General features: G+C 51.4%; 1 protein-coding gene across 3 annotated transcripts in view; it reads left to right on the top strand.

Annotated features, from left to right (window-relative positions):
* The first annotated feature begins 1507 nt into the window (after nt 1-1507).
* Nucleotides 1508-24715, top strand: part of MAST3 (microtubule associated serine/threonine kinase 3) — a 67388-nt gene continuing 44180 nt past the window's right edge. For 2 of the 3 annotated variants that reach the window (XM_036738352.1, XM_036738362.1), the window contains exons 1-3: nt 1508-1568; nt 2199-2288; nt 24459-24547. In XM_036738352.1, the coding sequence (XP_036594247.1) occupies nt 1522-1568; nt 2199-2288; nt 24459-24547 (226 nt within the window). In that variant the 5' untranslated portion in view covers nt 1508-1521. Of the gene's footprint in view, nt 1569-2198; nt 2289-16001; nt 16091-24458; nt 24548-24715 lie in introns of those variants that run through there. The other variant, XM_036738371.1, reaches the window with a different exon arrangement.

The following is a 24715-nucleotide window of genomic DNA, read 5'->3' on the forward strand; positions in this document are numbered from 1 at the left end:
AGTGTAGCCACAGGCAGCTCACTTAACCTCCCTTCCTCCTCTGTGAAATGGGGGGAATCATATCAGTAGTACATATGTCTGAAAGGCAGTTTGGATAGAAAGTCAGCCAAGAAGAACCTGAGTTCAGGTGCCACTTCTGACACTGGCTGGGTGACCCTGGGCAATCGCTTGCCTCTCAATGCTCCCACCAGCGAGACTAAATTGCTGAACTACATTAGTGGAGAGTGTCTTCCTCACCATACAAAAAGCATTTGGTAAACAAACTTAAACCACTATATTAATATCAGCTATTATTATTAATGAGAATACTATCCTCCTTGACAGAGGTGCTGTAGTGAGTACCCGCTTCTGGAACCCAGCTCTTTACTGTGTACCCCTCTCTTCTATTTGGTCCCCTTATTCTGAGCCCCTCCCTGGGACAGGTCCCTATTCTGCCCCCCCATTGTAAACCCCTCCCTGGGACAGGTCCCTATTTTGCCACGCCTCCCGGCTGCTCCCCCCCCCCCATTGTGAACCCCTCCATGGGACTGGTCTCTATTCTGCCCCACCTTCCACCTGGCTCCCTTATTCTAAGTCCCTCCTTGGGGCAATTCCTTTCTCTGTTTCTCTCCCCACCTCCTACCTAGCCTTTTCCTATTCTGAACCCCTCCTGGGGGCTGGTCCCTATTCTGCCCCACCTTCCACCTGGCTCCCTTATTCTAAGTCCCTCCTTGGGGCAATTCCTTTCTCTGTTTTCCCCCCCACCTCCTACCTAGCCTTTTCCTATTCTGAACCCCTCCTGGGGGCTGGTCCCTATTCTGCCCCACCTCCCAGCTGCCCCCCCCCCCCCCGCCCATTGCAAACCTCTCCCTGGGACAGGTCCCTATTCTGGCCCCCCCCATTGTAAACCCCTCCCTGGGACAGGTCCCTATTCTGCCCCACCTTCCACCTGGCTCCCTTATTCTAAGTCCCTCCTTGGGGCAATTCCTTTCTCTGTTTTCCCCCCCCACCTCCTACCTAGCCTTTTCCTATTCTGAACCCCTCCTTGGGGCTGGTCCCTATTCTGCCCCGCCTCCCAGCTGCTCCCCCCCCCCATTGCAAACCCCTCCCTGTGACAGGTCCCTGTTCTGGCTAACACCCTACCTGGCAGCTGGACCCTCTTCTAAGGCTCCCTCTTTGGGGCAAGTCCCCCCTTCCAGCTGGACTCCCTTCTCCCGCCACGGCTCGGGGTTCCGAGGGCCCAGTTGTGCACGCGGGGCGGACTCCCCGGAGGAGGTGCAGGGAGTGACGCGCGCGTAGAGGGGGCGGGCGCGGCGCAGCGTGGAGGCCTCCTCCGGGCTCCAGCTGGGGATCCGCGCCTAGGACCGCCCCCCCTCCCAACTCCCACCACCCCCACCCCACCAGCTAGCTCTTCCTCCTCCTCCTTCTCTCCCTCCCTCCCTCCGCGCTGGCGGCCGTGGGGACAGGCGGATTGACAGCTCAGAAAGGAGAGAGGCCACCAGCCTTCCCTTCCTCCCCCACTCTTAGCCCCCTCCCGTAGCCATGAAATCCCGGCGGGACAAGCTGAACATCCCGGCCCTGACCTTGGAGTGAGTAGCCTGGGGGGCTGTCCGGAGGCGGCGGCGGCTGCAGTTTTGAGGGAGGTGGGGCTAGTGAAGTCCTGGGCACTAGGGCGCTGGCCCTTCGGGTGAGAGTTAGGTGGGTTGGGGGATCTGGAGATCCTACCCCCTAGCCGCTGTTTGAGGTTGCTAGGAGACTTGAGCTGGGCCCCTTAGGGTTGATGAGGCACGGAGAAAGTCCGTGATTTCGCTTCCTCTTGGGGGATCCCAAACTACCCTTCACGAATCCATACCTCCCAGTCTATGTACTCCCCGATGATCCCTAAGCCCCCTGGAGGAATCGAGGGGGCGGTACTTTCCCTAGGGGAATTTGGGGCAGTTTGAGGGAGAGGTTTCTGCTCCCCAGTCCTCAGCGCCCTTCGCTGCCTCCTCGCCTGAGTTGAACCTCTTTCTCTGGACTCCTGAGCGCCCCCTTGCCCAGCTGGTTCTTAGTGGATTGGACCAGGTCCCGGGGGACCCAGCCTTGATATCTCTCTTCTCCCCTTCCCTCCCATCTCTCATCTGCCACTTCACAACCAGCCAGGGTGTGGGGAGCTAGCAGGTCAGGGGGGGCCTGGCCCTGGGAGAGATTCCTAAGTCTCTGGTCCCTCTTAATTGCAGTTTGTCGCCAAGTAGCCAGAGCCTGACTCTGCTGAGCCCCTGCAGCCCTGCTAGCCCCTCCAGCCCATTACAGACTCTGCACCCCTGGAGGTAAGACTAGGCCAAAGAGGAAGGCCTGGATTGCCTGCTGTGGGCGGAGGAGGGGGGCTCCTGCACACGATGGACTTGGACTTGTCTGGGACTCTGCATCCTCTACTTTTCCCCTAGAGAACCTGCTGCTTATTACCTCCAAGGTGGAGGGGGGGGCAGGGGTGCCCACTGCATTTCTGCCAGCTGTTTGCTGGTAATGCACCCCCAGCAAAGGATGGCTATTCCTAAATCTCAGAATCTGTAACAATGAATGTCAGAGCCAGAAGGACCCTTAGAACACAGAATGTCTGAGTCCAGAGGGGCCTTAGACCCTCAGATATGGAACGGCCAAGATGGAAGGGGTGGGAGTGAGGAAACACTTAGAAAATGGAACTTCTCATGTTGGTCTTCCAAAGCCACTCCAACTTATCTCCTATATCCGAAGCCAAACTAAATGACTTTTCACCATTCTTATCTTGCTCTCTGGGCCTATTTCTGGGCCTTTGTTCAAACCAGCACCTGTGCCTGGAATGGACTCCCCATCTCCAAGCCCATCTCCCTAGGCGCCTCCTTCAGGAGGTTTGCTGCCTCCTACCTGGTGAAAGTGATTTCTCCCCCCTCCCCCCATCCTTCCCTCCCTCCCCCTCCCTCACGCATTGCCCTAGGCCTCTCTTATCTCATTCACCCAGGGCTCTACTCCTGGACCTGGGATAGTGTGATTTCTACCAGAGTTCTAGCAGAACTGTTTCTACCAGAGTTATTTGTGTCCTTGTCTTCTATTCCTCTTCTAATTAGACTGTTAGCCCCTGGAAGGCAGGCTCTATGTCTGATGGACCCTCCTCTCTCAAGCACTGAGCATGGGGCTCTGTTAGATATATCTTTATTGGAATTTAGTTTGATGGAAGGGAGCCTAGATGAGGAAACTTAGGTCCCACACCCAAGTTGGTGGCAGATTGGAACCCAGGTCTCCTGATTGGAAGACCAGGCCTTTCCAATTATACAGTGTCTCCACTCCACCCCCACCCCCTTATGTAAATATCAGTAGAGCTGGAGACCTCCTGCTGGGGAGGACAGTTTGCCTTTAAATACTTATCAGGCAATTGACAAATATTTATCAGATATCTACTATGTAGCAAGAACTCGCTAGGGCCTGGATATACAACTACAAAGAAAGAAACAACTTAGCAATAGCAAACATTGATTAAGTATCTACTATGTGCTCTGGCTTTACAAAGGTGGAAAATGAAACAATTCTTGCCCTCAAGGAGCTTATAGTCTAATGAAGGAGACTTGTCCATGTGCACATGTGTATTATACAGAATATGTAAATACAAGATAATCTTGGAGGGGAAAGAGCCAAGGGAAAGTTTTCCTGGAAAGGTGGGGGGGAATAAATATTTTTATAATTCCTACTATGTGCCAGGCACTGAGCTAACCACTTTTACACATATTATCTCATTTGATCCTTCTCACCACAACCCCATGAGGTAGATTCTATTATAGTCCTGGAGGTGAGGTGACTTGTCCAGGGCCACACAGCAAGGAAGTGTCCAAGGCTGGATTTTAACTTAGAGCCTCCTGACCACAGGCCCAACCCTCTGTTGATTTCACCAGAGTTGTATTCCAGACCCCAGGTGAATACGGAGAGCTGAGTTAACTTTCCTGCCAGAGTGGGAATCTCAGAGTCTGGTGAATGCCTGAGGGCAGCAAAAACTCTATTAGACAGTGATGGAATGGACCCCCTTCCAGAGTCAACCAGGACGGGGAGCTTTGGGGCCTGTAGGTCAGGAGAAAATGAAGTGGGGATATCAGCCACCATGGATATGAAGGTGTAGGGGTCTTCTCAAGGCTCTTTTGTGGCCATGATATCTTCATGGGTCTTCTTGTTAAGAGATAAGAGCAGGTGATATATTCCCATCAGGAAGGGAAAAATCATTCACTAACTGTACTAAATGCTTTACAAATATTATCTTATTTGATATCTGATATCTTCACAACAACCCTGAGAGGTAAATGCTATTCTTATCCCCATTTTTACAGTTGAGGAAATGGAGGCAGAAAAAGTTAAGTGACTTGGCCAGGGTCACACAGCTAGTGTCTAAGGCTGGATTTGAACCCAGGCCTTCCTGACTCTATCCACTGCTTTGTCTACCTGGCTGAGGTTTCAGAAAAGGGAAGGGACTTGCCCAAGATCACACACACACACACACACACACACACACACACTGCAAGCCAGTGGCAGCATTGTAGAATCCTACATTTTGAATTAGAAGAGGTGATCTAGTCCAAAGTCCTCATTTTATAGGAGAGGAAACTGAGGCCCAGAGAAACTTACTTAAGAGCTAAATGAAGGGAGCAGGATTAGAATCCACATCCTCTTAACCAAAATCCAGGGTTTGTTCAAGAGCAGAGAAGTCACTTGCCCAAAGTCACATGGGGAGTTAGTGGAAGGGGAAGGATTTGAATTGAAGTCCCCTCTTCACATCCATCGCTCTTTGCCATGTCACCCTGTCAGAGTCAGGGCTAAGGGTCCCTTGACTCTCAGGGCCCTAGAGCCTTATCTCTGCTGGACCAGCTGTTTGGTGTCTCAGGTCTGGCTGGGCCAGGCCCTTGCCTGGAATGTGGCTGACCATCCCGGCTGAGCCAGCTCCAGAAGGGCTGCTTTGGGAGTTGTGGAATCTGAGACTCTGGAACTCAGCTCCCCAGGCCCAGTTAGCAAGAACTGTTCCTCTAATCTGCCCATCTGTTAACACTAGCAGCAGCATGTTGCCTCTGGCCTCCCCAGCAGGGCCTGGGAACTGCCAAGGCCTAAGAGGCTCAGCAACCAGATGGAAGAGGGAATCCCAGCTGTCATTGTCCTTCCAAGTCCCACACACCTGACAATGAATCAAGGCAGTGATTTGAGGCACCATGGTGAGGTGGAGAAACTGCTGAATTTGGGGTCAGGGGACGCCTAGCTCTGCTCCAGATTTCCTGTGTGACCCTGGGTGAATCAGATCACCTCCTCGTGCCTCAATGGGTGCACTGAGAGAGGGCTGGATGAGGTGACCTGGGAGATCCCTTCCCACTATGAGTCTGAGGGTTTGGAATGTTAAGTTTTGTGGTTCTGGGATTCTTTGGCAAGCAAGACAATGGGGAGGAGGGCCGGATTTTTGCCTTTGACCCAGACCGAGGTAGAGCTGTTAACACCTTAGATGATGCAGATCCTTAGAGGAGCAGAGCCTGAAATGCAATGGGGAAGAGAGGGAGCAAAACTTTTTGGAGGGCTAGAAAGCAGAGGTGACAGCTAGGCAGTCCAGTGGATAGAGCACCAGCCCTGGAATCTGGAGGACCTAAATCCTACACTTACCAGCTGTGTGACCTTAGGCAAGTCACTTAACCCTAATTGCCTCAAAAAAACCCCAAAACAACCAGAAATCTTTATTCATTTCACTGTGTTTTCTGAGGCCTGGTGCTAACCCTACTTAAGCCCCTTTCTTAAGAAAACAAAAACTAAACAAACAAAACAAAAGAAAGGGAAAGAAAAAACTAATCAATCAATAAACATTTTTAAGTGCCTCCTTTGTTCTAGGCCCCGGAGCTAAATGTTGGGGATTTTTAAAAAAAAAGACAGATGATCCCTGCCCTCAAGGTGCTTACAAGCTAATGGGAGAGACAAAATGCAAACAAATATATACAAAGCCAGCTCCCGGCTAAACAGGAAATAATTAGTGGGGGAGGGGCACTGGAATGAAGAGAGGTTGGGGAAGGCTTCTTGTTAGAAGGTAGAATTTCGGTTGCGACTTAAAGGAAGCCAGGGAGGTCAGTGGTCAGAGCGGAGGAGAGAGAACATTCCAGGCATGGGGGAGAGTCGGAGAAGATGTCTGGTGATGGGGGGGTCTTGTTTATGGAACCTGCAAGGAGGCCAGTCAAAGAGTACATGTGGGAGAGTATGGTATATATAAAGGCTGGAAAGGTAGGAGGGGGCCAGGTTATGAAGGACTATGAGTGCCAAACAGAGCATTTTATATTTGCTCCTGGAAGCAATCGGGAGTCACTGGAGTTTATTGAGTAGTGGGGAGTGACAGGATAGGACCTGCAATTTAGGAAAATCGCTTGAGTGTCTGAATGGAGGATGGACTGAACTGAGGAGAGACTTGAGACAGGCAGGACCCCCCCCAACCCATCAGGTTATTAAAATAGTTCAGATGTGAGGTGATGAGAGTCTTCACTAGAGTGGGGGCAATATCAGAGGAGAGAAGAGGGCGTGTTCAAGAGATATTGCAGAGGTGAAATTGACAGGCCTTGGCAATAGCTTGGATGTGGGGGGTGAGAGATAGTGAGGAGTCCAGGCTGACTCCTAGGATGGGAGCCTGAGGATGGGAGGGTGGCATTGCCCTCTACAGCAATACAGAAGGTAGGAGTTAGGGGGGAGTTTAGAGGGAAAGATGAGTTTTGTTTTAGACATATTGAGCCTCACATGTCTATTGGACATCCAGTTCAGAATGTCTGAAAGGCAGTTGGAGATGTGAAATTGAAGTCACCAGAGAGATTGGGCAGGAAAGGTATATTTGAGAATCAGCAGCATAGAGATGATTCAGCTCCATGGGAGCTGATGAGATTAGAGAACAGGGCTGAGGACAGAACCTGAGGGATGCTGATGGTTAGATGGTATGATCTAGAGCAGAATCCAGCAAAGGAGATAAAAAAAAAAAAAGCAATCAGATAGGTAGGAGAAGAATCAGGAGAGAGTGGTGTCCTTAAAACCTATACAGAAGAGAGTATCAGGGAGGAGAGAGTGACCCACAATGCCAATGGCTGCAGAGAGGTCAAGGAGAATGAGAATTGAGAAAAGGTCTTTGGGTTTGGCCATTAAGAGATCCCTGGTAAATCTGGAGGGAGCAGTTTTGGTGGAATGATGAGGTCACATGCAGGACTGTAAGGGGTTAAAGAAGACAGTGAGAGGAGGGAAAGTGGAAGAACCTATTGTAGGCAACCTTAGCCTTTTCAAAGGCTTTGGCCATAAAGGTCAGATATACAAAGAAAAGTTAGTTGAGATCATATGAAAGTTTTTTTCAGGATGGAGGAGACATAGGCAGTAGGAAAAGACTAGAAATTTATATAGTCAAGCAAATTCCCTCCCTGACTATGTCCAAAAATCATGTCTCATTCTGCATCCCAGGTCCATCACTTACTTCTCTGGCAGGAGCTTCATCATGGGTCCTCTGGAAGTCATTTCATTGATCTAAGTGCCTACATGTTTCAAAGTTGTTTTTCTTTCTCAGTTCCAGATTCTCTTCCCTTCTTCCCCTTCCCATTGGGAAGGCAACACATTGTATACTTTATTCTGCTCATGTCACCGCATCAGTTCATAAATGTCTTCCTAATTTTCTCTGAAACTGTCCATTTCATAACTTTTTACAGTGCAATAAGATTCCATTATATTCATGATTCCTGTACTATAACTTATTAAGTCATTCCTTAGTAGATAGATAACCTCTTAGGTTTTTTTTTTCCATTTTTTTGGGGCTACTAGAAAAAAGAGCTATTATAAATGTATTTTATAGGTGGATCCTTTTCCCCGTTCTTTGATCTCTGTTCCCGTGTGTGCCTGGTAGTGATATAGAGCTGGGTGAAAGGGTATGCCCGTTTAGTGACTTTGGGGGCAGAGTTCCAAATTGCTTTACAGAATGACTGGACCAATTCACAGTTCCACCAACAATACATTAATTAGTGTATATCTTAAACCCCATCTTTCAAAGAGAAGTCTCTGGGCAGAATTGTTCCCTGGGGTAAAGGACTGATCTTCCCTATACTCCCTCTCATACCATAGCAACTCACACCTACTTTAGCGATTCTTGCCCCTAAGCCACCTTCAGAGCATTGATTCAAGGCCACTGGTGGGAAATGGGCTGTTTTTGTTCTTAGTGGCCAGAAGGGGGCAGCATATCCTAGCACACTCTAGGGAATCATGGGGCTGCCTTGATTCTGGGCACTTAACAAAAAGGAAGCTTCGTGGTTCAGGAAGGGGAAGAGCTGGTGAGCTCTGGAAACCCTAATGAAGCTGCCTCTGGACAGTTCAGGATGTAATGAACCATGGTGGGGAAGAAGCTTCCCAGGCCTGACACTAACACAGTAATGATGACTGATACAGTGATCCACAGATGGCAAAGCCCTCTACATACCTTTCCTCATTTGAAGCTAAAACAGCCCTCAGAAGTAGGTAAGAGAGGTGCACTGACTATAGGACACTTCTAACTCTACATACTGGTCCTGTGATTTGCTGTATGTGTGCTTCTGGAATGTCTAGCTGGGCCTTCAGAGCCCAGTGGGATTCCGGAAGAACCAGATGTCATTCACTGAGTGGTACTTCACTTGCTGGGAAGTTTGGAAATCTGTTCCCAACCCCTGGTACTGCCAGCTTCCTCAGCCCAGACCATCTCCCAGGCCAGAGCCAGCCCTGGGGGCAGAAAAAAAGACAATCCTAGCATGCTCTCATTATCTCCTAGTAACAATGCCTATTTCTAAAGTGCTTTATAATCATATAAGCCTCTGAGCACCTCTGGGAAGGGGGCAGGCTGGGAAAGTGAACTTCTTCTAAAAGTCAGTCAACCACCAAGCATTTGTTAAGCACTTACAGCATACCAGGGAGTGAACCAAGTGCTGGGAATAAAAAGAAAGGCAAAAGACAGTCGCCACCCTCAGAAGACTTAGGTTCTAAAGAGAATGGAAATAATGGGGATACAGACAGAGTAGATAGAAAGTGACCTAAAGGCAGAAGAAGCTTGCTCAAGGCTGCCCAGTGGTGGTGCTGGAATTAGAAACCCAGTCTCCACTAGGTCCGGTGCACCCAAGGAGCCTGAGAGGCCATCTAATCCATCCTCCAAGGGATCACTGTGACAACATCCCCAACAAATGATCATCCCCAGCTTCTACTTTAACTTCTACTTTACTTTTACTTCCCCAACACTGGAGAGCCTCTATTCAATTAATTGACAATTTATTAAGCACCTACTATGTGTGCTAAACAATTATTAGGCACCTACTATGCAAGGCTATGAGGAGATAAAGAAAAAATACCCTCAAGGAGCTTACATTCTCTTGGGGGAAATAACATGTCCGCACCAGTGGATGAAAAATGCATAAAGAAAAAGGTAATTTGATGTGAGGAAGCAGTAGCAATTGAGTGATCTGGAGAGGTCCCCTATAGGAGATAGCTCTTGAGCTTAGCATCAAAGGAAACAGGAGATTCTAAGGGCCAGAGGTGAGGAGGGAGAGCATGAGGATGGCCTATGCAAGTGCTCAGAGGAGTTTGGAGATGGAATTTCATGTATGAGGAACCACAAGTGGGTCAGCTGGCCTGGATCAAATAGTCAGTGAAGGAGATTTCTAATTTATATCAATTATATGACAAGCCTAGAAAGGTAGGCTGGAGATAGATTTTTTGAAGAGCTGCTAACATCAGAAATAAGGGTTTATAGGTGTTCCCAGAAGCAATAGGGAGTCACTGGGCTTTATTGAGCAGGAGAGTGACATAGTTCATGTAACAGCTTTAGGGCTGTTACATGAACAGTTGTTGGGAGGATATACCAGAGAAGGAAGACTCCAACCAGGAGGCTGTTGCAGGAGTCCAAGAGGAAGGGGATGAGGGTCTAAGATAGGGTGGTGGCTGTGTGAGTGGAGAGAAGTATAGAATTGACAAGATTTAGTGTCTGATTGAACGAGGGGAGCGAGGAGCTGAAGGTGGTTCTGAGGTTTTGAACATGGCAGACTGGAAGGATGTGGGCATCCTTGACCAAAATAGGGAAGTTCAGAAGAGGAGGGAGCTTGGTTTTGAACAGCAAAGGAGCCCATTCCTTAATGGGGCAGCTCTGATTGTTAGCACCTCCCCTCCCATGAGGAAGTGATAGATGTTTGAATTCTGCAAAGAACAGAGGAAGTTAGAGCTGAGGCCCAAGGGCCTTAGACTACAGAATGTTAGAGCCAGAAAGGGAGGGGTCTATTGCTAGAACTGGAAAATACCATGGAACATAGACCATAGACTCTGAGAGCTGGAAGAAACCATATCAAGTCAAGCAAACAAGCATTTATTTAAGTACCTACTGTATGTCAGGCACTGTGCTAAGTGTTGGAGTTACAAAGAAAGACCAAAAAAAAACACCCCCCAAAAACTCATTCTCTGCTCTCAAATCTGAGAGCAGCAACATGCAAACTACCATGTACAAACAAGGTATATACAGGACAGAGTGGAGGAGTCCAATAGAGGGAAGGCTCTAGCATTAAGGGGATCAGAAAAAGCTGTTTTCAGATAGGTTTAGCTGAGATTTGAAGGAATCCAGGAAAGCCAGGAGATGGAGATGATGAGGGAGAGAATTCTAGGCATGGTAGACAAGCCGTTGAAAATGACCAAAACATATATAATGTATATCAAATTGTTTAATGTCTTAGGGAGGAGGGAGGGAGAAAATTTGGAACTCAAAATTTTATTACAAATGAATGTTAAAAATTGTTTTTTACATGTAATTGGAAAAAATAAAATACCACTTAAAAGAAAAAAGAAAATGCCAAGAGTGGAGCGATGGAGTGTCTTATTTGAGGAACAGAAAAGAGTCCAGTGCTCCTGGATCTGAGTCTATAGAGGGGGGAAAGGTGTAAGAAGACTGGAAAGGGAGATTATAGAGGGTTTTAAAAACCAGACAAAAGGGGCAGCTAGATAGTGTAGTGGATAGAACACCAATCCTGGAGTCAGGACTGTACCTGAGTTCAAATCCAGCTTCACATAGTTACCTGCTATGTGATCCTGGGCAAGTCAACCCCAATTGCGGTGTGTGGGGGGGAACAGAAGATTTTATATTTGATCTTGGAGGTAATAGGGAGCCAATGGAGTTGACTGAGTTGGAGGGTGGCATTGTCAGATTTTCACTTTAGGGAGATTAATTTGACTGCCAAGCAAAGGATGGCCTGGAATAGAGAGGGCCAGGGCAGGGAGACCAGCAGACTATTGCTGTAATCCAGCTGCAAGGTGATTAGAGCCTATACCATGATGGTGGCAGTGTCGGAGGAGAGAAGGGGGCATATAAAGGAGATATGAAGGTAGAATCAATAGTACTTTGCAACTGATTAAATATGGAGAAGAGGAGGGAAAAGAATGAAGACTTGAGGATAACATAAAGCTTTCAGGCTTGGGTGACCAGGAGGGTGGGGGTATCCTTGGCACCACCTATGGAAAGGGCCAGGCTTGGGGAGAAAGATAAGGTGTTCAGTTTTAGATGTGTTGAGTTTAAGGTGTCTTGGGGGGCCTCTAGTAAAAGATATCCAGGAGGAAGTTGGAGATGAGAGGCCAGCAGTCAGGAGAGAGGTTAGGGCTGTTTAAGTTGATCTGAGTGATAATTGAATCAGAGAGCTAATGAAATCACCAATGGAAAAAAATATGGAGGAAGAAGAAAAGAGAATCAGGGCAGAGTCTGGGGAAACACCCACAGTTAGAGGTGTGATCTGGAGGGAGATTGAGCAAAGGCATCTGAGAAAGAACCATCAGATAGAAGAACTAGGAGAAAAGGGGGTGATAAGCAGCATGGAAGGCTGCCAGTGGTTTGCAGGATGAAGATGGAGAACAGGCCATTGGATTTGGCCTTCAGGAGACCATTGATCAGGAGGTCATTGCTGAGGTCAGGCTTCTGAGAGTTAAGAGAGAGGCAGAGGGAGGGATGGTGGAATGTCAGAGCTGGGAGGGACCTCCATCAAGGCCAGGCCCTCTGCTGTGCAGGCCCACAGATGGGAAGTGGTTTGCCTGTGGTTACACGGCAAGTACGTGCCTGGTGTCGGGTGGGGGCAGGAGACCCCAGGACACTGATCTGCTAGTTTGCTGTAGGAGGCTGCTAGTGTTCTGTCCCTTAGCCCCTTGCCATTCTTGTTTGTGGTTCCTCTGGGAGCCCGAGCCTTCTCTCCCAACCTACAAATCCTCCCACCATTGAGGGGACAAAGTGAAACATGGACTTGAGGAAGGTATTTTCCAACTTCCTGTTTGATTGCAGAAGACAGGGTGGAAATTGGGTAAAAGGAATCCTTTTGCATCATTCTGGCCCATGTTTGAGCCACAGAGCTAGCATGAAGGACTTGAGCTGGAGAAGTTTAGGACTTTTCCTGGCATATGAAAATGAGAAAGAAGTCTCTTTCAAGGAGTCATCCTTATAGTCATAGAATACCAGAGCTGGAAAGGCCTTTACAAATCAGAATGTCAGAGCTGAGAGGGCTCTTAGAACAGATGATGTCAGAACTGGGAGGGCCCTTACAACATGGGATATCAGAACTAGCAGGGGGGACTTTAGAACAGAGAATGTCAGAGCTGAGGAGACTCTTAGAACACAGAATGTCACAGCCAGGAGGGCCCTTAGAACATGGAATGTCAGAGCTGGAGGGCCCTTAGAACACAGAATATCAGTATTGGAAAGGTCCTTAGGACAGAGAGTAGAGGTGGGGAACCTGTGGCCTCAAGGGCACACTTGGCCCTCTAGGTCCTCAAGTGTGGCCCTTTGACTGAATTCAAACTTCACACAACAAATCCCCTTCATAAAAGGATTTATTCTGTGCAACTTGGACTCTGTCAGAAGGCCGCACCCAGGACCGAGAAGGCCACTTGTGGTCTTGGGCTGGACTCCTCACCTCTGACAGAGAGTGTCAAAGCTGGGAGGGACTTTAAAACATTAGAACAGAATAAACTGTCAGACAGACCTCCAAGGGACTTCAGAGATGATCTAATCTAGAGATTCTTAGCCTGGGGTTCACAGATTGTAAGAGGTCTGTGGATAGATTTCAGGGGGAGTGTGTTAACTTGGATGGGAAAAAAATACACCTTTGCTTTTATATAACTGGTTTCCTTTGTAACCTTATGTATTTTATGCATTTAAAAAACATTCTGAAAGGGGGTCTGTGCCCCCAAAAAGATAACTCCTGATGTTGCCCAACCCATCATTTTACTGATAAGCCAAAGCAGAAGCTGCAGCTCCTGAATCCCAGTCTTGGGCTTTTTCTTTCCCTACTGTGCACCTTTGGTTGGTCAGTCAGTCAGTAATCACCTACTGTGTGCCAGGCACTGTGCTAAGTGCTGGGGATACAAAGAAAGGCAAAAGACAGCTCCTACCCTCAAGGAACTCCCAGTCTAACCTGGGAGAGAACCTGCAAATGACTAGTGCAAACAGAATGTAGGCAGGGTAAACTGGAGATGATCAACCAAGAGCTTCAGGCTCTAACATTAAGACAATCAGGGAATGCTTTCCCTGGAAGGTGGGACTTTAGCTGGGACTTCTTGTTGTTTAGTTGTTTTTTTCAGTTGTGTCTGACTCTCTGTGACCCAGTTTGGGGTTTTCTTGGCCAAGATATTGTAGTGGTTTGCCATTTCCTTCTTCAGCTGATTTTACAGATGAGGACACTGAGGCAAACAGGGTTAAGTGACTTGCCCAGGGTCACACAGCTAGTAAGTGTCTGAGGCTGGATTTGAACTTCTGTCTTCCTGACTCCGGGGCCAGGCACTCTATCCATTTTGCTACCTAGCTAGGACTCAGGTTGGCCTGATTTTGCTGTTTGTGTTAGAGCCTATGGGCATCTGTGGGCCTTCTTTTTGAGTCTGTGGGTCTGATCCCTCTTTGAGGCTGTATGAGCATGGGGGGAGCTAATGAATGGAGTGGGAAATTACAGTACTTCTCTGACAACAGCTTGTTCAGGACCCAAGCCTGGAGTCATGGTCACTATCAGCCTAAACCCCAGGAGCTCACGGAAGCCCTCCAGCTTCCAGGAATCCTGCTGAGGCTGCGGCAGGAAGTGAGCAGGTACCACACGGGCCTGGGGAGATGAGTTACTTCCCCACTCAAGGCTTCCGTTTCCTCTAATTCACATCCCTATTTTAACAGATGAGGAAACTGAGGCTTACAGACCTTGTAAATATCTAATGTGCTGGGAAATTGTTGCACAGATCCTGAAAGGAGCTGGTGAGCCTGGCCATTGTCCCCCTCTTCCCTGCTCCCTGGCCATGCATGTCCAGTGTTGCTGCCTCTTGGAAAGTGTGAGCCCCCACCCCAATAAGCTCACACAGCAAGCTGTGGTGTTGCTGAAGGGTAGGCTTGGCCCCAGGAAGGAGAGGGACTGGCTTGGGCGTTAGACAAGGAGGAACTTCAAAGTGGGATCAGGTATCTTTCCCAATTGTGACATTTCAAAGTCTGGAATTATGGAAGCTGGGGCCCCTGGGGGGAGAGGAGAGAAACATCTGGGAGCTCTTCCGAGTGCTGGGCTGGACAGGGTTATCCCCAGAGCCCCAGGCCAGTGGTTGGACCCTCTGTACAAGGTAACTTTGCTGCCGTTTGATATGGCCAAGACTAGGAGTTGGAAGATCTGTCTGGGGGCCAGGTGGGAAGGTCTCTCAGCAGGGGAACCACCAGGGCCATAAGCAGGTAAAAAGCCCAGGGGTGGATGTGACATGGTCCTGACCTGCAGCTTGGTCCACACAAAGCCTGGACCCCAGGATCCACTACTTCATTGATGGACCACTGGGCCCCTTCCTCTTAGGCCACTGCTTCGGCTGTTCAGTCACGTCCAACTAACTCTCCATGACCCCATTTGGGGTTTTCTTGGAGAGACACTAAAGTGGTTTGCCATTTCTTTCTCCAGCTTATCTTATGGATGAGGAAACTGAGGCAAACAGGGTAAAGTAGCTTGCCCAGGGTCACACAGCTAGTAAGTGTGTGAGGCCAGATTTTAGTTCAGGAAGATGAATCTTGCTGTCTCCAGGCCACCTAGTCTTAGGCCATTACTCTCTTGATGAAGATCAGAAGAAGGATCTGTCCGCTGGTCCGAGGTCCTGGTAGGCTTGGCCAATAAGCTATGACTGGTCAGGTGGGACCCTGGTGCCTTGGGCAGGTGCCCCTAAGGCATTCCCAGGTCCCTATGCCAGTTTTGGTACACAGTGAAAGAGGGGGTGTGGGTTAGTCTGGCAGATACCAGTATAGCATAGTGAATGTATTCAGGGTTCAGCAGTGCATGTCTAATGCCCTGGACCAGTCTTTACTTAGATGCCCCAAGCTTGGCACACAGTGGGGAGCATCCCTCTGTGCCCTGGGGCAATCCTCAATTAGATGCCCCAAGCTTGGCACACAGTGGGGGTTGGAGGCATCCCTTGTGCCCTGGGCCAGTCCTCGCTTAGACGCTCCAAGCTTGGCACGCCAGTGCAGGCAGAACCCAAGGCCCCAGAGCCGGGGATCGCTGCCTACACCTGGGGGGTCCGGGATCCGCGGGGGACCGGTCACCCCTGCCCACCCCTCTGGGCCCTATGCTCTGCCCCCTCTTGCACGTGGGCCGGGGGCCCGCCCAGTCTTCCGCCCAGCCCGGGCCCCGCCCCGCCCCGCCCCTCTCCGCCCGGCTGGCCCGGGGGCGCTGCGAGATCGCTGCGGCTGCCGCCCGCCCGCCCGCGCGCGCTCCTTCCGCGCGCGCTCCTCCTCCCCGCCCCCGCGGAGCCCCACGCGCCCCGGGCCAGGCGCGCGCCTCCCGCTCCTGCCCGCTCCCCCGCCCCCGCGCCCCGCGCGTGGAGCAGCCCACCCCCCCCGGCCGCCTCGGGGCATGGCCATGGCCACGGCTGCGAGCGCGCGGCTCCCCGGGCGGCTCCCGGGACCCGCGGCGCGCTGAGCCCGGCCCCCGCCCTCCGTGCATGCCCCGGCGGCCTGGCCCGGGCCCGGGGGGCGCCCGCCGCGGCGGACAAAGGGCCCGAGCATGTCGGACCCCAGCTACTGGACGGCCGCGCCGGCGCCGGGCCACCGGAGCCGCCTGGCCAAGGGCGCGCTCCTGCAGCGCTCCAAGAGGTACCGGGGCCGGGGAAGGGGAAGGGGAGGGCCGCCGCCTCTGGGCCGCCCGCCGGGATTGCGGGCTCGGGTCGGGGGAGGGGGCAGAGCGCGTGGGAAGGGCCCGCCGGGCCCCTGCCCCGGGGGCTTGCTGCTGGAGCCGCGGAGAGTGGGGCTGCCCCGTCTTCCCTCCCATCGGGATAGAGCGGGGGTGGGGGGGGGGGGATTGCTGCCCCTGCCCCCGCCCCCAGCACGGCGCCCCGGGATGGCAGGGTCTGCCTGGCTCTCAGGCTGCCATCCTCCGGCTCCTGCCCCCTTTCCTGGGAGGGGTTGCCCCGGAGCCTAACATCCCGACTCAGGATTCCAAGCTCGAGGTGGGCGTGGGGTGGCAAAGGAAGAGGTGGGGGGTGAGAGGGAGAGAGACAGCCGGCACAGGGGATCGCCGGAGCTCTGGGAGTCTGGCAGTGTGACCCCGCCGGGGCAAGCCGTTTTACCCGGGCCTCAGTTTCCACTACTCCCAAAGGGGGATGATTCTAGCATCCTCTCCTGCGGGGTAGTGGTGATGATCAAATAATGAAAGCATCCCACACCTTAAAGCGCTGGGGAGCCTGGCTCTGGGGAAGGTAAGAAGGAGAGAGCGGGTTTGGGGCTGATGCTCTGACTCCTACCTCCCCCTCCCTCTTTTCCAGTGATTCATCCCCTTCTCTGTTCCTCAGCCCTTCCCTTCCCCCATCTGGACAGTCTGGGTGTGACCCAGCCAAAAAAGCATCCCAGCCTCTTCCTCTTGCCCTCTGGCAGGACCAGAGTCGAGAGATACCTTATTCACCAGCTTGTGGGGAGAGAGGAACGCACTGGGATGCTGTCTCAGGTGTTAACAGGCCTGATTGGTCCTCCCAGGAAGCCTTCCCTGCCCCTCAGACTCTCTTCCCTGCCCTCCCTCTCCCTGTTTTGTCCAGGGCAGCCCCTGCTCCTTGGTAGGGACTGGTAGTGAATGAATATGGGTGAGTGAATAAGGGGAGTCCTAAACCACATAACTGGATAACGCCCTTAGAACATCCTGGACTGTGGTCCCAGAACTGGAAAGAGCTTCAGATAATTATCCAGTTCAGCTTCTTCTATTACGGATGAGAAAACAGACCCCTGGAGGCCTCAGACTTAGCCAGGGTTTCACAGCTAGTAGGAGTAAGTGATCATAGCCCCAAAGAAGACTCTTATCTGGGGGGCACTCGGGGGCACTCCTGCCAGTCCCCTCCTGGAACCTTGGTAAAATGAGGCGGTTGGATGGGACAGCCTCTGAATGCATGAGCCTGTCGTCTAACTTGTGAGCCTCCCAGGGCCCCCGAAAGGAGGCAGGTGCTTATGGGTTTTATTATTTCTACCTTTTACAGAGGAGCAAACAAAGATTTCTGAAAAGTTAGGGGACTTGCCTGTGCTCATGCAGGTACTTAGGGTCTTACTTCGAGCCCAGGACCCTGGCTGCTAACTGTACCAACAGGATTCCTAGCCTGGCAGAGCTGGGAGGAACTTTAGAAGCTTTGGCCCATTGGAATAGGAGTGAGGCAGATGTGAGGAGGGAGAGCAGCCCAGGCGTGGGGTGGCAACACAGCTTGGGCCAAGAAAGTGAGGGGGGAGGGAGCGGCGATGCAGAGTGTAGAAAATGCTCACAGGCTGTCGTTCACAGGAAACCACAGCAGTCTGGCTTGTCAGCCAGCAAGGCTGGATTAGAACCTGTACTCTGCCATGATGTCTGGGAGGGTCCTTAAAATAGAGAATGTCAGGGCTGGGAAGGCCCCTAGAACCCAGAATATCAGAGCTGGGGGGGGGACCCTTAGAACATGGAATGTCAGGGCTGGGAAGGCCCCTAGAACCCAGAATATCAGGGCTGGGAGGGCCCTTAGGACATGGAATGTCAGAATTGGAAGAGACCTTCCTTAGTAGAACTACAATGTCAGAGCTGCCAGGGAAGGAAGTAAGAAAAGAAACAAGCATTTATTAAGCACCTGCTGTGTGCCAAGCACTGTGTTAAGCACTTCACAATTATTAGTTCATTTGAATCTCAGGACAACCCTGGGAGATAGGTGCTGTTACTATCCCTATTTTACAGTTGAGGATGCTGAAGCAGACAGGTGAAATGACTTGCGCAGGGTCACGAAGCTAGTAAACCTCTGAGCCTGGATTGGAACTCGAGGTTTTTCCTGACTTCAGGCCCAGCGCAGGGCCCTTAGAACATAGAATGTTAGAACTGGGAGGGCCCTGAGAATGTTGAATGTCAGTATTTTTCCGAGCCTTGCTGGCAGACAATAGCCTTCGGGGTTTCCTGTAAATGATGACCTTTGAGCATCTTTTTATACTTTGGGCCTGTGTGTGAGTGAGGGGACTGATCTCCTCTTCTGGATGTGGGTTCCTGGGCTGAAAGCAGAGCCAGACTGTGGAGGGGAGCAGGTCAAGCAGGGAGCCCCAAGATTCACATTAAATGAAAATAATTTCTTCAAGGATCTTTTTTTTCTGATTGAGTTGCTTCTTTTAGTCATTCCTTCACCAAACCTTCTATGAGCCCTTGGGGTTGGAGCCTAAGAACAAAGTCCCTGCCCTCAGGGGAACTTACAGTCTAAGAAAGCAAGGGTTCTTAACCTGGGATCTGTCTGCGAACCTGATTTTTTAAAAAATTATAATCGTATTTCAGTGTAATTGGTTTCCTATATTTGAATTCTTGTATTTCAATATGATTGGTAATCTAAATGTTTTATTTTATAAATTCAAAAACCTTGTTCTGAGATGAGGCCTTGGGCTTCAGCAGACTGACTGCCCGAGGGGCCCATGACAGAAAAGGACTGCTGTTCCGAGGAGTGGTGAGGGCCACAAAATGATGGGACGAGGCAGTGTGAGATGGAGCATGGAGGGGCATGTGTGTATGTGTGTACACATTAAACTGAACGGAAAATCTGCCCTGGCAAAAAACAGGGGCATGGAGGCAGGGAGGAAGGGGGGACTGGGGCAGCTTCCTGGAGGCAGAGGCATTAGAGCAGGGCCTCTGAGGATTGCTCCCATGTCCCCAGGGAGAAATGGGGAAGAGTATTTAGTAATCCAGGCCAAAGCCTCCTGGAGACAGAGCTTCATGCAGGGGTCGGGCTTCAGAGACAAGACACATTCTGGGCAGACTTGGGTTTCAGGTCCAGATATTCCACCAGCTCCTTGGAAGTGGCAGGAGCTTTGGCTCCAAAGTCAGGATCTGGGTTTGGATCCTGCCTCCTCTGCTTACCCCCTGTTGTGCAGACTTACCAACTTCATCAAGGCCCTCCACATCTGGGTTTCAGTTTCCACAGATGTAAAATGAGAGAACTGAATTTGACAATCTCTTAAAGGCCCTCCTTGCTCCAGCCTTTCAGGCATCTTCCATTTCTTTGAAGAGGGAGGGATTACTAGGCACAGCAGTGGCATAGGAAGGCTCCCTGGAAGAGGTGGCCTTGAGCTATGCCTCGAGGGAGAGGGAGGATTTGGGGAGGGGGAGGGTGAGAAGAGGTGGAAACAGCCTCCCCTGCCTTGCTGAGACCAGTTTACCCCTCAGGTGATGTGTGATTTTCTCCCTCTTTCTTGGTCTCCCTCTGCTGAGCTCAGCCCTGTGATAATACCATCACATCCTTTGAAAAGGGGGCAGGGCGGGGAGTGGGTTCTGTTTTTTGCCAGGGCAGATTTTCCGTTCAGTTTAATGTGTACACACATACACACACGCCCCTGGAATCCAGCTGAGCATCAGGGCAGCGCTTCCTCCCGACCCAACACAAGGCCATCACAAGTGGAGGGAGGGGCCTGGCCAAGCTCCCCTCTCTCTTCCCCGGCTTCTGGGCTAGACTTCAAACAGGAGAGAAAGGTCTTGAGGGGTTGGGGCGGGGGGTGTGTGCAGCTCAGGACCAGCCAAGCATTCAGGGACAGGAAGTTTTGCTAAAGCTTGAGTCAGACTCCTCATAAGTATGTTTATACCTTCCCCTAAAGAGAATGGGCTGCTTCAGGAGAAAGATAAGATGGATGGATGGATGGATGGATGGATGGATGGATGGATGGATGGATGGACAAATGGATGGTTGGACAGATGGACGGACGGATGGATAGGTGGACGGATGGATGGATGGATGGATGGATGGATGGATGGATGGACGGATGGATGGATGGATGGATGGACGGATGGATGGTTGGACAGATGGATAGGTGGACGGATGGGTGGATGGATGGATGATAGATGGATGGACAGACGGATAGGTGGATGGATGGATGGATGGATGGAGGGGTGGATGGATGAGTGGGTGGGTGGCTGGGTGGGTGATGGATGGATGACTGGGTGGATGGGTGGATGGATGGATTGATTGTCCCCAATCACTGGAGGTCTCCAAGCAAGGGTGGATGATCCCTTGCCAACAGTGTTACAAAAGGGAATTTCCTGTTCAGATATAGATTGGACCACATTATGGATTGGACCACATAGATGTCCCCAGAGGTCCCTTCTCATTGTTCTCATGGGATCATAGATTTCAAACTGGGATGGATTCTTGAGGTCATCTAGTACAACCTGAGGCATAGAGCCATCTAGTAAGAGGCACAACCGAGGGTTCGAGCTGTGGCCCTCTGCACTCTTCCCATCATTCACTAAGTGCTTACTATGTGCCAGGCCTTGTGCTAAGTGCTAAAGAGACAAAGAAAGGTGAAAGACAGTTCCTGCTCTCAGAGCTCACCCTCTGCTGAAGAAGACAACACACAAACAAGTGCATGCAGGATAAACAGGAGATGATTACCAGAGGGAGGGCACTAGAATTAAGGGGGTTCAGGCTCTTCCTGTAGAACATGGGGCTTTCGCTGGTACTAGCCAGGAGATGGAGATGAGGGAGGAGAGTGTTCCAGGCACGGGGGAGAGCCAGAGGAAATGTCTGGAGGTGAGGGTCAGGCCGATGTCACTGGATCAAAGAATATGTGTTGGAGAGTAAGATAAGAGGAGACTGGGAAGGCAGGAGGAGTCCAGGTTATGAAGAGCTTTGAATGTCGAGCAGAGCGTTTGTATTTGCTCCCTGAGGCAGTAGGGAGCCGAGGAAGTTGCTTGAGGAGAAGTGTCAGACTTGTTCTTTAGGACACACTTTGGTTGCTTAATGGAGGATGGCCTGAAGTGGGGAGAGACTGAGGCAGGCAGACCCCCCAGCAGCTATCGCAGTAGTCTGTGTGTGAGGTGAGAGGGTCTGCACAGAGGGGTGGCAGCATCAGAGGAGAGAAGGGGGCGGATTCCAGAGATGCTGCAAAGGGCAGATGGACAGGCCTTGGCACCAGCTGGGATGTGGGGGTGAGAGTAGTGAGGAATCCGGGCTGACTCCTAGGCTGGGAGGGTGGTGTTGTCCTCTTCAATCACAGAGGAAGTTTAGTGAGACAAGGAGGCGGATGAGAGTGCCTGAGGGGTAGAAATGATGAGTTCCCTTCTGACCTGTTGAGTTAAGGACAGTCATAGAAAAGAAGGAATCTTTTGAGGCCACCGAGACCAACCCTCTTGTTTTACAGATCGAGGGAACCGAGGCAGCAAAGGAATGCCCCACGTGGAGTCAGGGGCAGACCTGGAACTAGAACCTGGGCCCTGGAATCCCAGGCTGTGGCTGATTTTTACCATTACACTACTTGGCCGTTGACTTCAGCAGTGTGTTCATTCAGCAAACATTCGGTGTCCCAGTGGATAAAACCCTGGGCCTGGAGTCAGGAAGACCTAAGTTCAAATCTAGCTTCAGACACTTACTGGCTTTGTGACCCTGAGCAACTCTGCCTCAGTTTCCTCACCTGTAAAATGGGGATAATACTTCCTGGTACCAATCTACCTCACAGGGTTGCTATGGAGGAATGTTGGGATCTGTTCTTAGTAGCCACAGTGATATTGCAGCGATACTCCTGGGAATCCCCTTCCTGAGTCCAGAACCTGGGTTCTCACTTCCTCTGTGAGGGCCTTTACATAGTAAGTGCTCAGGAATGTCAGCATGTCTGGCTCCATTTCCCCACCTGTAAAGCCCGCCCTCCTTCCCTCCACAGGCCTAAGTGAGAATGCATTGGGAAGGACCCCTGCCCCCACGCCCTGTAGAAGCACGAGGTGCTAACAGGCCTCATCCAGCTTGGGCTGCGAAGGCTTCCTGACGCCATCTCTTCCCTCTCCATGTACATGTTCGTGATATTCTGTACATATGTATACACACACAAATACATACACATATGTGTATATGTGTGAGGAGGCGGTTGAGAAGGGACCCGCTCCGAGGAGCGTTGGCGGGCTCTGTGGGCAAAGCTTGGCTCGTTGAGGTGTCAGGAGCTGTTCTTCGGGTGACTGCGTGGGGTGGGGGTGAGGGGCGGAGGAGGCTCCCTCCTTTCTCCCTTCTGTTGTTCCTTGTTGGGTGGGAATAGAGGGGCTCAGCACAGAGGGCTGAGGGGCACCTGTCCTGGGGCTGCTCCCAGAGCATCCTTCTGGAATCTGGACGCGTCCACCAACCTGACTGGGCCAGCCTGAGGCCAGCACTTGGGAAGAGAGGACCGAGCCTTATGCCCCACATGGCCTATGGTCTGGGCACAGCCTGCAGTCTGGCCAGGGAGATGAGAGTCACACACCCAGAAGGGAGAACAAGAAAAGCTGTGTGGGATCAAGGGGGAGGGTGTGAGGCTCATAAAGGGGGGGCAAGGGAGAGAGAGACAGAGACTAGGAAGAAGAAACAGAGACTAGGGAAGAGAGAGAGACAAAGACTAGAGAGGAGAGAGAAAGACAGAGATGGAGACTGGGGGAGAGAGGAGAGACAGAGACCAGGGAGGAGAGACAGAGATAGGGAGAGACAGAAAGCTGGAGACAGTGGGAGGGAGGAGAGAGACAAAGACTAGAGAGGAGAGAGAGAGACAGAGATGGAGACTGGGGGAGAGAGAAAAGACAGACACCAGGGGGGAGAGACAGAAAGCTGGAGACAGTGGGAGGGAGGAGAGAGACAAAGACTAGAGAGGAGAGAGAGAGACAGAGATGGAGACTGGGAGAGAGGAGAGACAGAGCTGGAAACAGTAAGAGAGAAGAGAGACAGAGATTGGGGAGGAGAGAGAGACAGAGCTGGAGACAGTGGGAGAGAGAAGAGACAGACTAGAGAGGGGAGAGAGAGACAGAGACAAGGATATTATTATTATTATAATAATTAGAGTAAATAATTATTATAATATTTTTTAGCTGTGTGACCCTGGGCAAGTAATTGAACTCAGTCTGAGTTTCCTCATCTGTAACATGGGAATACCAGCGCCCACCTCCCGGGGTTATTGCAAATATCAAATGGAATAGGAGTTGTTAAATACTGTGTAAACCTTAATGGAATGTTAACCATAGAGCATTTATTGTCGGTGGGGGGGCCCTCGGAACGCGGGGCATTGGGGCCGGGAGGGGGGGCCTCGGAATGCGGGGCGTCGGGGCCGGAGGGGCCCTTGGAACGCGGGCGTCGGGGCTGGGGGGGCCCTTAGAACACGGGGTGTCAGGGCCAGGAGGGCCCTCGGAATGCGGGGGGTCGGAGCTGGGGTGGGGGGGACTCAGAGCGCGGGGCGTCAGAGCCGGGGGTGCCCTTGGAACGCGGGGCGTCGGGGCTGGGAGGGCCCTTAGAACATGGAATATTCTAAGCACCTGAGAATCATTTGGAACATGGACTGTTTTGATTTTTTGTGTTTGTGTCTCCAACACTTAGCACCGTGCCTGGCACATAGGAGGCATTTGATGGTGGCTTGTTGATGCTTGGCCAGCTTTAGGCCAGGCATAGGTACCTGGAGAGTGTCCAGAGAAGGGCAGACCTCATGATGAAGTTTGGTGTTTGTGGCGTTGGCAGTCATTTGACAGAGAAGAGCTGTTTAGGCTGGAGAAGAGCCAGCTGTGGGTGTTGGGGGAGGGAAGGACAGGATGGACATCTTCAGGTGTTTGGGGAGTTTTCCTTGGCTGTGGGCTTCCTTGGGCTTTCCTCTGTTCTGCTTGGTCACAGGAGCCAGATTGAGGCTAGAGGTCAGGGAGAAGTTCCCCGCTGTGAGAGGAGCCTCCAGTGGAATGGCAGGAGGCTTAGGAGGGAGAGGGGGTGTCTGTCTAAGCACAGGCTGGCCTCTGGGGTACCTCTCAACTCTTGATGCTCCAGCCTTTGACACTGTCCTTAGAACCTGGATTATCACAACTAGAAAGCATCTTCAAACCTGGGGCCCAAAGAAGGAGAGTTAGAAGTGGCCAAGTAGACCATCTCACCTAACCCTAGGGTGTGCCCAGACGTGGCATCCTGGCCCTGACAGGGATATGGGGTCCTGCGGCCCGGCCAGGGGTTGCCAGGCTCACTGGGCCTGTCCCTACCTGCTGACTTTCTCCTGGTCTCCTCCTCCCTTGCAGCTGCCGCAGTGGCAACAGGAAGAGCCTGGTGGTGGGGACGCCCTCACCCACCCTCTCCCGACCTCTGTCCCCACTTTCCGTGCCAACAGGTAAGTATGAGTGGTTCTGGGGTGTGAGTTGGAAGGGGCATTGGAACATGAGACGTCAGACTCAGAATAAGAAACAACCCTCCCAAGCCATCCTCACCCCCTCGTCCCCATCTTGGGGGGTCTCAAGGCCAAGGGGACATCGTGAGCATCAGGCAGAAGACACGCCCC

This window comes from Trichosurus vulpecula, chromosome 1 (genome assembly GCF_011100635.1).
Source record: "Trichosurus vulpecula isolate mTriVul1 chromosome 1, mTriVul1.pri, whole genome shotgun sequence".
Classification (NCBI taxonomy): Eukaryota; Metazoa; Chordata; class Mammalia; order Diprotodontia; family Phalangeridae; genus Trichosurus; species Trichosurus vulpecula.